Source organism: Hyperolius riggenbachi, chromosome 8 (genome assembly GCF_040937935.1).
Source record: "Hyperolius riggenbachi isolate aHypRig1 chromosome 8, aHypRig1.pri, whole genome shotgun sequence".
Lineage (NCBI taxonomy): Eukaryota > Metazoa > Chordata > Amphibia > Anura > Hyperoliidae > Hyperolius > Hyperolius riggenbachi.
In genome coordinates, this window is record NC_090653.1 from 79,451,890 (window position 1) to 79,464,617 (window position 12,728).

The 12,728-nt window shown below is 41.7% G+C and overlaps 1 protein-coding gene across 3 annotated transcripts in view; it reads left to right on the forward strand.

Annotated features, from left to right (window-relative positions):
- Window positions 1-12,728, forward strand: part of LOC137528950 (cytochrome P450 2F2-like) — a 107,058-nt gene that overhangs the window by 25,048 nt on the left and 69,282 nt on the right. For 2 of the 3 annotated variants that reach the window (XM_068250760.1, XM_068250762.1), the window contains exons 1-2: window positions 2,508-2,588; window positions 8,893-9,073. In XM_068250760.1, coding sequence (XP_068106861.1) covers window positions 8,897-9,073 — 177 coding nt within the window. In that variant the 5' untranslated portion in view covers window positions 2,508-2,588; window positions 8,893-8,896. Of the gene's footprint in view, window positions 1-2,507; window positions 2,589-8,892; window positions 9,074-12,728 lie in introns of those variants that run through there. The other variant, XM_068250761.1, reaches the window with a different exon arrangement.

Consider the following 12,728-nt stretch of genomic DNA (forward strand, 5'->3'; position numbering starts at 1 on the left):
GAAGATTTTGCTCGATTGCCGGCGGGTCGGGAATGCGTCGATAGCGGCGTTCGAATGCCCGATGACTGACGCAATACAGCGGCAGTACATTACCTGTTCCGCCGGTGCGTGTTCCCTGGTCACCGCTGCTCTGTCTCTGCTCGGCTCCGAGTCCAGCAGGCTTCACTTCCTCCTGTCCCGGCAGGAAGTTTAAACAGTAGAGCGCCCTCTACTGTTTAAACTTCCCCGGACAGAAAGAAGTGAAGCCAGCCGGAACCCGGAGCCCAGCGGAGAAGAAGACAACGGTGACAGCGGGGGCACGCGCCGGCGGAGCAGGTAATGTGTGTGGGGGGGGGCAGCGGCAGCACCACCACAGATTGTGATTGGTTTCATGCTGAAATCGATTCACAATCTGTTTGTAATAAAGGGCGGCCATACGATCCCTCTCTGATCAGATTCGATCAGAGAGGGATCTATCTGTTGGTCAAATCTGGTGGCAAATCGACCAGTGTATGGCCACCTTTAGAAGCACTCTTTATCTTGTTAGATGTACAGCTATCTATCAGTTTACCTTGCATCAGGGAAGCTCTCTGTCAAATCATCCTTATCTCCTGCAGTCAAAGATAAAGATGAGCTTCCTGCAGCTCAATGCAACACAAGTCAATGACAAACTGAAAGTAAACCTATTAACCCTTAATGCGCGTACACACGCCGGATTCCAGTCAATGACTGGTCGTTAGACCCGCCTACAGGGGCGGCCGTTTTAGTGACAGTTTCCCTGTGTGTACAGTCTGTCAGCCTGCCGACAGACCGTACACCCAGAGAAACGGTCGCTAGAACGGCTGCCCCACGGGCAGGTCCGACGACCCGTCGTTTGAGTAAATCAGGCGTGTGTACGTGCCTTTAAGCTATGTTCCCACTTGTAGCCGGATCAGGTACGGCCAGCAGAAGGGACAGTGTAGTGTCCGCTCTGATGGTCAGCCGTGGCCCAGCTGGAGCCCGGGGCGGATGCACTCCTCTATAGCCTATATGTGGGAACGCATCCGCCTGGCTGGGATTATTGCGAACTGCACAGAAGTGCGGTCCGCTTACTGCAACAGATCTCGCAGATAAATTGCAGAGGGACAAGTGTGAACAGCTTCTATTTATAAAATAGGAGCCATTCACTGTCCGTGTAGCAATGAGCAGAGAACGGACAAAAAAATTACCAATCTCCACTCTAGTGGGAACAGAGCCTTACAAAAAAAAAAAAGTTTGTTTTGAGAACTTATAATACTGTAACATGCAGAATTGAATTTTTGACTGCAGTTCCACTTCAAATAAAAGTGGAAATGTGTTGATCAACGCTGTTCTCATTTTTTTTTCCACAATTTTTTTAAACTTCAAAAAGAGACCAATGATTAGAAACTGTTTAAAAAAACTGCTACAGACATACCGTTTGTAGACACCACTAATAAAGCAAAAGAAAGATGGACTTTGTAGCTTCACTTTTCCCTGAGGAAAGACTCCTGAAATGTTGGATTGTTTTTGAGCTGTTTTTGAACTGTGCATCAATAAAAGATTTTAATCTTCTTAAAGTATACCTAAGCTGACATGTGACATGATGAGATCAGCATGTGTACATACAGTGCCAAGCATACAAATAAGTAGGCTGTGTTCCTTTTTTTTGTTTTTTTGTGTTTTTTTTTCCGCTGTCTGAAATTGGTAAAACGTCAGATAAGTAAGTGACAGTTTTTCTCTCCAGTCAGGACCCAGCTGGACTATAGCTTAAAGTGGACTTGAACTCTTGCACAGGACAGAATGAAAATATAGATAAATGTACCCTGTATGCGTTGAGAGCTTAGCCTGTTTAATTCCCCCTCATTTGTGTCTAATCACAAGTTGTAATTTGATCTCTCATCACATGACTGTCACATGACTGCCACAGCAGAGATGGCAGATAAGCTCATTTGAAAGCACAGAATGTTAACAATATGTCTGCTTCCATGAATCAGGAAGTAGAAACAGTGCAGATTTATTTTAGGATTAGTATAAGCCGTAACAAAGAAATGTTTTTTGTTTGAAAAAAATTTCTTTGAGAGCAGAGAGGATGTTCTGAGTCCAGGTCTGCTTTAACCTTCACTGATGAGGAATTACAGCCATGAAGTCTTTCCTGGCAGAGAACAGTTTGTGAGTGCAGGGGATGGATAGAAAAGGTCAATAGTTCATATATTTTAGCTCTGGGACAGTGGAAGACTGTGTCATATAGCTGAGACAATAAAACATTTACCCTACTTTTACAGCTTTTAAACAGAAAATCACACTTGGGATTTAAAAAAAAAAGATAATTTTTTTAGGAGTCTCAGCAATTTATTGTCACTCAGGTTTCCTTTAAAGTGAAATCGCTGACAAAAGCTTTTTCTATGCACCCTACCTGTGTGGAGGGAACAGTTTCTACCATTTAAGGTGATTTGATGAGAACAAATAATCTGATCCACTCTGGGAGGGGCTGGGAAAGTACATTATGTTCTTTGGATGTGGTTGAGCAGTACCAAGTCTTTGGATTAGAAGAAAATCTGCAGACTGAAGGAGCAAGAAACCTGGCTGGATCTGTATTACGCCACTGTGGGGTAAGCACTGCAGGTTTACTTCACTGTGCCTTTATACTCTCCTGATTTGTTTATATATGTGACATGTGCTGGTTTAAACGTCCTATGGAAGAGTCTCTCACACTCTCAATGCTTTTCTTTTTTTGACAAGTTTTTTTTTTCTCCTCCTGGCGCTCGGGTGGGCGCTACGGTTTTTGTAAAGCGCTTTAATAAGTGCTTTTTCAGAGCGATTGCGTTTTTTTCACTCCCTGATGCAGGTCAGGAAGTGAACTTTTTTATCCGGAAAAAAATAAATACATAAATGCATTTATTCTTAAAAACGCAAGTACAATCGAAAAAAACAATAATGCAATGCACAAAGCAATTTTGTGAGTGTTTTGTGTTTTGTCTATACCTTCCATTGAGGTGGAATCGCCTCAAAAATGGTAGAGGCAGCGCTTTGCTGAGCGGATCAGAAACGAACCGCTCAAATGTGAACTCTCTCATAGAGAATCATTGCACAAGCGCCTTCAAGGCAATTTTGAAAATCGCCAGCGCATAAAACAAAATCAAAAACCGCCTCTAGTGTAAACAGCCTCAGGGCTGGTGCATCCACCACAAGAGCTTTTTAAACGCTAGATATTTTAAAAGCTCTTGCTAATGCATTGCTATGGGGGATATTTACAAAATCACTTCTCTCCAGTGAGAACACTCACAATTTACTGCAAATATATTTTCACACTTTCCAGTAGGGATGAGCAGGCGAAATTCGCAAACTTCATTTTGCAGTGAGTTTGGCTAATTCTTGCTTAGTGAGAATTTGGCAAACTTCCTTTAAAGTACCCCTGAACCAGAAAATGTTGAACCTACTTTTAATTCTGATTTATGTGCAGTGCTGTGACATATGTCACAGCACCACCAGCATCTTCCAGGGTGTACTATCATTCTCAGATTAATCTCCCTAAACCCACACACGTTGCAACTCTCCTACGCTCACTGATGTCAGGAAACATCAGTGGGGAGTTGTCAGAATCTCATATTAATGCAGAGAAATGATCATCCCCCTAGCCCAGACTGTGGCTATGTTAAATGGTTTGCAGATAAATTGAGTGAATTTCAAGATTAGTGAGTATGAATAGAATCAGAATTAGATTGTATTTCTCAGTGTTATTTTTGGAAGTGAGCTGTTTATTCCTACAAGGTTAAGAATGAGATAGTATTGAAGAAATGTTCACATGTTATGTAGTGATTGTTGTGTTAGTAAGTTTAACCATCTAAGGTCAAGATATATACACTGCTAAAACTAAAAGCCTGCTTTATGCGCAAAATGTTAATCACATAGGGCTCGATTCACAAAGCGGTGCTAACCCAGTTAGAGACTTTAGGCATGATAACCATTGCACCACTCTGGTGAAAAGCCAGTTTAGGTGTGATAAGTTTAGGTGTGATAAGTTTAGGCATGCTAAGTTTAGATAAGTTTAGATCGCACGCAAAGTCCCGCACGCAAAGCAGCGCCATTAAACTCTATGCGAAGTGCACCAGACTTTGCTAGCGCAAAACTTTTGATCAGCTGTGCACTGCGGTGCTAACCCAATTGGTGCTTAAACTTATCATGCCTAAACTTATCACACCTAAACTTAACATGCCTAAACTTATCACACCTAAACTTATCACACCTAAACGTATCATGCCTAAACTGAGTTTAGGCATGATAAAGGGCTTTTCACCAGCGTGCTAACTGTTAGCACCGCTTTGTGAATCAGGCCCCTAGTGTTCACACATATCTAATAAGCTGATTAATAAATACATTTATTTCAGATTGAATTAAAATAAGTAGGCCTTAAGCCTTGTACCTGCTACTACCACATATAACCACAAGGGGCATCTAGAGATCCCCATCTAAAAAATAAAAAGTGAGGTCATGTACATGTATTTTTAGAAGGTTATAAAAAGAACATGACTTCATGTAAAATCCCCTACCCCGACGCCATATTGGAAAAATTACAATAAAAAGGCCTGGCAGGCTAGCACATTGGAGCATCAAGCCTGAAACTGAGATTGATTGAGGCCTAGCAAGAGACTACCTTCCATTGTGATTCTGAAACCCAAGAGAGGTAATATGCAATTATTCTTGGTGAATTTATTGACAATAGCTATATAAAAGTTAAAGACTTGTCATTCTCACACTTCAGCAGTTTAAGTTTTTAGATAACTTGGATAACTTTTTTATATGATATAAGTATTACTATTCAAATGCAAATGCAAGTTTAGAGACAATTACCAAGCTTGAGTGATGAAGAGATATTTACTTTAAGTTCTTTATATAAGAATAGAACTTCATATATCATTTTTTAAGGATAAAGCTATATTGTGTGTACCATACACTGTACAATCTTGAGACAATAATTATCGATGAAGGATAAAAGCTACAGCAGAATATTTGCTATATTGAAATTGACTCTTTTAACTAAAGGAACTTTGAAAATGTATTTTTGGATGAAAATGTATTTTTGGATGATTGACAACAACTGGAGAGATGTATATTCCTGTATATATATGCTTTATCTATTTTTCTTAACAAGATAATTTTATAAAATTCAACAGCTGAGTGTTGCGTTTTTGTTTCAGAGGTAAAGCTGTTAACCTATAAATATTCTGTTTATAGTGAGTAACGCACCCATTACTGTCTAATTTTTGTTATGACGACCTTAAGGCTGGCCCGTTGAGGTAGTTAGTAATCATTTTAAGCAGATATCGATTAGATATTTAACAGAGTTCCCAGGACAGGCTAGGGGAGAGGAACTGTCACTTCCTCCCTACCCATATTCGACACTCTGCTCAGTCAGAGATTACGGCTGAGCAGAGCGAGGGCCACAGGGGGCACACAAATTATGATAAGTGGGGATAAGTGGGAATGGGTAAGCTGGTTAAAGTCTTCAAATTTGAAGTGACCGTACATTTTCTTTAAGTAAAAAAAGTAAAATGCACTCCAGCAAGTGTATACAATCTCCAGGACTCTCAGTCTGATGCAAAACACAAAGTGCTGCTCTTGAGGGGAGAAGAGTTGCAGAAATTCTAAATAAATGTAGAGTGCTCTATAGTGTAGTAACATCAGATAGGTTTATTCATAAAATACAAATTATACTCACAAAGGTAAATGATAAAATCGCATGTCAATATGGCCCGAGCCCGACTTAGCATCCAAGCGTCGGATCTGACAAAACGCGTCATGACACTGGAGGCACACAGCAACTAGGATCCGTCCATCCCTTTGCGATCCACGAGTCCAGGTCACTGGACACCACGTTGCTGGCCACAGGCGGCACACGATTTTATAATTTACCTTTGTGAGTATAATTTGTATTGTACGAATAAACCTATCTGAAGTTATTACACTATAGAGTGCTCTACTTTCATTTAGATTCACATTTTCTTTAAAGGACAACTGAGGTGACATGTGACATAATGAGATAGACATGTATATGTATAGTGCCAAGCCTACATATAACTAGGCTGTGTTCCTTTTTTTTTCTTTCTCTGCCTGAAAGAGGTCAAGGTATGCAAGTGACAGTTCATATCTGGATTGGGACCGGGTCAGACTGGGTCAGACTATAGCATAACTCTCAATGATAAGTAATTACAGTGGTAAAATACTTTCCTGTCAGTAAATGGCTTCCTGGAGCAGGAAAGAGATAAAAAGGGTCAATAATTCATAGATTTGAGCTCTAGCATACTTCAATGAAGGTGTAATTAAGCAGAGACAATAAAACAGTGAAAACTTAGAAACTAGATTTAAATATAAAATAAAAATGTGAGATATCTAAAAGAAAAGTCATTTTTAGGAGCAGGAGGATAGATACTATTGTTTTTCTCATCAGTTTATTTTCACCTTGGATGTCCTTTAGATAGAGGGTGGGTAGATAGAGGGTGGGTAGGGATATTGGACTGGCCACCAGAGTTTTTAGGAGGGGGAATAGGGAGGATCCAGAGCCATTGAGAGGTGCAAGGAGAGGAGCCAGAGCAGCCGGGCTCCATTCATTTCTCACATTGGCTGCCGTAGCACGGCCACTTCACATTTTGGCTGGCCAGAACCCGAAGAGGCCAGATTTCAGGTTCTGGCCTTAACATACTGTATATATATATATATATATATATATATATATATATATATATATATATATATATATATATATATATATACAGTGGGTTGCAAAAGTATTCTGCCCCCTTGCCGTTTTCCACATTTTGTCATATTACTGCCACAAACATGAATCAATTTTATTGGAATTCCACATGAAAGACCAACACAAAGTGGTGCACACATGAGAAGTGGAACGAAAATCATACATGATTCCAAACATTTTTTACAAATCAATAACTGCAAAGTGGTGTGTGCATAATTATTCGGCCCCCTTTTATCTGAGTGCAGTCAGTTGCCTATAGACATTGCCTGATGAGTGCTAATGACTAAATAGAGTGCACCTGTGTGTAATCTAATGTCAGTACAAATACAGCTTCTCTGTGAGGGCCTCAGAGGTTGTCTAAGACAATATTGGGAGCAACAACACTGTGAAGTCCAAAGAACACACCAAACAGGTCAGGGATCAAGTTATCGAGAAATTTAAAGCAGGCTTAGGCTACAAAAAGATTTCCAAAGCCTTGAACATCCCACAGAGCACTGTTCAAGAGATCATTCAGAAATGGAAGGAGTATGGCACAACTGTAAACCTACCAAGACAAGGCCATCCACCTAAACTCACAGGCCGAACAAGGAGAGCGCTGATCAGAAATGCAGTCAAGAAGCCCATGGTGACTCTGGACGAGCTGCAGAGATCTACAGCTCAGATGGCAGACTCTGTCCATAGGACAGCTATTAGTCATGCACTGTACAAAGTTGGCCTTTATGGAAGAGTGGCAAGAAGAAAGCCATTGTTAACAGAAAGCATAAGAAGTCCCGTTTGCAGTTTACCACAAGCCATGTGGGGGACACAGCAAACATGTGGAAGAAGGTGCTCTGGTCAGATGAGACCAAAATGGAACTTTTTGGCCAAAATGCAAAACGCTATGTGTGGCTAAAACTAACACTGCACATCACTCTGAACACACCATCCCCACTGTCAAATATGGTGGTGGCAGCATCATGCTCGGGGGTGCATCTCTTCAGCAGGGACAGGGAAGCTGGTCAGAGTTGATGGGAAGATGGATGGAGCCAAACACAGGGCAAACTTGGAAGAAAACCTCTTGGAGACAGCAAAAGACTTGAGACTGGGGCGGAGGTTCACCTTCCAGCAGGACAATGACCCTAAACATAAAGCCAGGGCAACAATGGAATGGTTTAAAACAAAACATATCTATGTGTTAGAATGGCCCGGTCAAAGTCCAGATCTAAATCCAATCGAGAATCTGTGGCAAGATCTGAAAACTGCTGTTCACAAACGCTGTCCATCTAATCTGACTGAGCTGGAGCTGTTTTGTAAAGAAGAATGGGCAAGGATTTCAGTCTCTAGATGTGCAAAGCTGGTAGAGACATACCCTAAAAGACTGGCAGCTGTAATTGCAGCAAAAGGTGGTTCTACAAATTATTTACTCAGGGGGCCGAATAATTACGCACACCCCACTTTGCAGTTATTTATTTGTAAAAAATGTTTGGAATAATGTATGATTTTCGTCCCACTTCTCACATGTACACTACTTTGTATTGGTCTTTCACGTGGAATTCCAATAAAATGGATGCATGTTTGTGGCAGTAATGTGACAAAATGTGGAATACTTCAAGGGGGCTGAATACTTTTGCAACCCACTTTATATATACACATGTGACATACCCAAGAACCCATGCATACTGTGGTCATCAAAGCTGCAGAGATTATCGGGACCCCTCCCATACCTAGAACTCCTTCACACCTCCAGACTGCGATCCATGGCTGTTAGGAAAGTAAATGGTGCCTTCCACCCTGGCAACTGCTACCTCAATCTACTTCCATTAGGTTGTCACTTCAGGTCCACATCCACCAGGACTTCCAGCTACAGGAACTCCTTTTTCCCCCAAGCTGCTCTAGCCCTCAGCTCAGACACCCGATGCCCCCCACACCCCCCCCCCCCCCCCAACCCCCTGGTAGCAATCCCCAAATGTGAAATGTGTGTCCATCCCAATGTGTAATGTGGACGCATGTACTTATGTACCCACGCATTTTCATTTACTCCTGAAAAGTTGCACTTTATCCACAACACTCCCCATACACCCACCACCAGTCCAGCTGAGCCAACAACAATTTCTTGTTCGATACCCTGTACTTGGCAAATAAATCTAATTATGATGCTATGTGTATATCTTTATCCCATGCAGTGGTATGGATTGGTATAGCCCATTGCTCATCATCTTCCTCTTCTGCATGTCTTATATCATTCTTGACTTCATGAGGATTTTCAAGGAAAAAGCCACCCTTCCTCCAGGACCTTTCCCACTCCCATTCATTGGAAATTTCTTGCAGTTGAAAATAAAGGAACATGCAAAGTCACTTCTGGAGGTGAGTGAGACCAGGAAGATCTGGTCACAGCACGCAATACATCTCTGATTAGCATACATATGCTCACCATTCTATATTTTTAACACTATAATTTACTGTATATGTTTATACTCGAGTATAAGTCTAGAAATGTAGGTCTGACTTAATAAGTAAAATTTTAGGGGTCGACTTATACACGAGTCACAAGCAACACTTAGCACACTGAGTAATGTGCTACTATTAGTGACATTCCTATTTGCAGCAATTTATCCAGTGGTAAGTGACATTTTTTTTATAAAGGAAATACCAAGAAAACACAAGTCTAAAAGTCATGGCCACAACAATTAACAAGGAAAAAAGGGGGGGGGGGATACTGGGCTGCAGGAAGGGGAGAAAATAATTGCTGCACTTAAGGGCCTGGGGGGTTATTGGCTGCACTTAAGGGACAGGAGGGGTTAATGGCTGCAGTACTGTATGCAGTGCAGTAATTTACCCCTCCTGGTCCTTATGTGCAGCTGTTAATTCTTCCTGGTCCCCAAGTGTAGCCATTAACTTTGCTGGGTAGACTTATACTTGAGTCAATACAAAATTCCAGCTCAAGAGGGTGAAATATTGGAGCCGACTTATACATGAGATCGACTTATATTCTAGGATATACAGTACTAGGGATCTTCTATGCCAGCTGTCATCTGAGCATAAATGTGCACTGATTATTTATTCTGCTTCCATGTGCTAACTCAGTATTAATATAACAGCACATAGCAGGAGTCAGAGCAGCACAGCAGCTCATTGCACACAGGCCGGAGACAAAGTGTGGATGGACTCTAAATCAGCCACTCAGCGCTGATCTGATAGTGAGGGAGATAACGCAACAGCCTCAGGTGCAATAAATAGTATGGGGGGTGGCAATATGTTTGTGTTAATACTTGGAGTTTGTGTTAATACTTGGAGATTCTATGTATTTTACTAAATATTGATTTAACAAAGAATTGAGTCTCATATTTTTATGAGTACTTAGTTTCATGTCTTAATTCTGAACAGCAGCTGTGATAAATCAGCCTTGCTGAATGGAAAAACCAGCAGAAGCAATGACCCTTTGAACATTTCAGCTTTAAAACCTTATAAGAAGCCTTCTCTAGCTATTTCTCAGCTGTTTTGGTTTCTATTTACTTTTCACGAAAAGGACTGTATTTGGCAAGCTAGTTTCCATAACAGCTTGCTTGCAAATTATCAAGTACACAACCCTCCAACCACGATGAGGTCATCCTCGGCTGGGAGGGGCCCTAGCTCTAACTAAATTAAAACCATGCATATGCATAACCTGGGTGCGACATGAAGTGGAATTCAAAATACAAAAATCTAAAGAAGGTAGATCATTACCAGGCCACCTCTGATTGGTATACCTACAGAGATGCGCTGCACCCCCTTCCCCCACCACCCCAGACAACAAACACAGCGTATACCAAAAACAGAATCTGTGCATATACAGTACATTAACATTAAATGCAAAGCTATTAAATGGGAGCAGCTAGCTAAAAAAAACGTACAGTTTATGTACACAGTCAACAAGGACAGCGCTACTTAGGACAGACTGCATCCATATGACTACCAGCACGAATTGTGCAAGGACTACTAGTCGACAAAATACACACCTTGCATTCAAATGAGATGCATCTGACTACCACTGGAGGATGTTAGTTTCCATAATTGCTTGCATGCAAATTATCAAGTACTCAACCCTCCCACCACGATGAGGTCATCCTTGGCTGGGAGAGTCGATAGCTGGAGCTCAAATTAGAAAAAAATTAGTAATTCAGCTGAGGGCAATAGCCAGTGCCCATATTACATTCCCCCTCTGAGTTGCGACAACTTGGAGGGGGAATAACATTAACACCACCTTTCAGCAGGCCAGGAATACATTACAGAGTAGTATTAATATATCAGACATGCGATTCAATCTAAACAGAAATGCAGATATCAAACCAACAAACTTTGATTCCGGTGATACCTTTAATGACTAACTGTACATGGTTTATTGCAAGCTTTCAAAACGCAAGGGCGTAGCAACAGCCATAGCAGCTGCTATGGGGCTCTGGAGCAGAGGGGGCCCAGGTGGTACTCAATGTATTCACCATTAACTTTCTTTTGTTTCTCCGCCCTCTGACTTTATCTCAGTGCCCATGAACTGTGTGCAGTGTTCATTGCATGATAAGAATGTAAATTGCCCCATTAACTCATATCCATAGGGTAGGGGCAGGTGGTATTGCTTAAGAGTGCCTATATCTGAGGTCCCCATGAAAGTTTTGCTATGGAGTCCTAGGATCTCTAGCTACGCCACTGTCGAAACGTTAAGTTGCCTATTCTTCAGGCATTATACAAAGCTGGATCAGAACCATACAAGATTTTGTACGTTTCTGATACAGTTCTGTATAATGCCTGAAGAAGAAACTTAACGTTTTAAAAGCTTGCAATAAATCATGTACAGTTAGTCATTAAAGGTATCCGGAATCAATGTTTGTTGGTTTGATGTCTGCATTTCTGCTCCTCAACTAACACCAGACTACACTTCACTTCAATTTAAACACAGAATCTACTGAAAATGTATTAAAACTATGGCATTTAGGATCAGTATTACAATCGAAATTTCAATCAAATTTTGTTTGGACGTGCCTGTTCTTTTTCCAAAATTTTCCACTGGGAACATTTTAAAATGCATCGGGCAGTACAAAGCTAGCGGCCCTGGTGGTAAGTACAATATCAGCCAAAATTTCTGCAGCAAATCTTGTCTAATATATATTGGTACAAAGTGTTGGTCCAGGTAAGCAATCTGAGAGACATTGATCATTTTAGTGATTTACCAATAGTGTGTCCCTAGCAGTGGTGTAGCTAAGGAGCTTTGGGCCCTTGTGCAAGTTTCACACTGGGCCCCCAAGCATTCTATACATAGCAATTCATATGTTTAAAAAACCTGCCAAGGGCATCCACAGAGGTGTGAGCAGAGGATGGGGAACCGTTTGTTAGGACTCTTTCACACCAGAGCCCTTTTTCTGCTTCCCAACGCAAAGGCAATTCTTTGCGTTAACCAAGGTAAAATCAAAGTCCATAGACTTTCATTTTACCTTTCACACCCGACACTGCATTTCGGTGCATTGCGGGAGTCGGCGGTTTCCCATCGGGTTCAATTAACCTCTAGCCGACCACGTCACGTCGATGGGCGTGGCCACGGCGGCAGCCCCAGGACCGCCTAACGCCAATCGGCGTAAACTCCTTGGGCTCTGTTTTGCAGGAGATCGCACTGCTGTCCCCCTGGGGGACAAGAGAGCGATCGGCTCTCATAGGCAGAGGCCTATGACAGCCGTTCGCCAGGATTGGCAAGCTGGGGGGAGGTAGGGGTTTTAGTAAAAAAAAAAAAAAAAAAAAAAAAAGAAAATGACAATATTTATTATAAAAATAATAAAGTCAATATTTCAAAAAAAAAAAAAAAAACACTGTGGGGGGATCAGACCCCACCAACAGAGAGCTCTGTTTGTGGGGGGGGGGGGGGGGGAAGGAGAGGGGGAATCACTCGTGTGCTGTGTTGTGCGGCCCTGCAGCTTTGCTTTAAAGCTGCAGTGGCCAATTAAGTAAAAAGTAGCCTGGTCACTAGGGGGGTTTAACACCATGGTCCTTAAGAGGT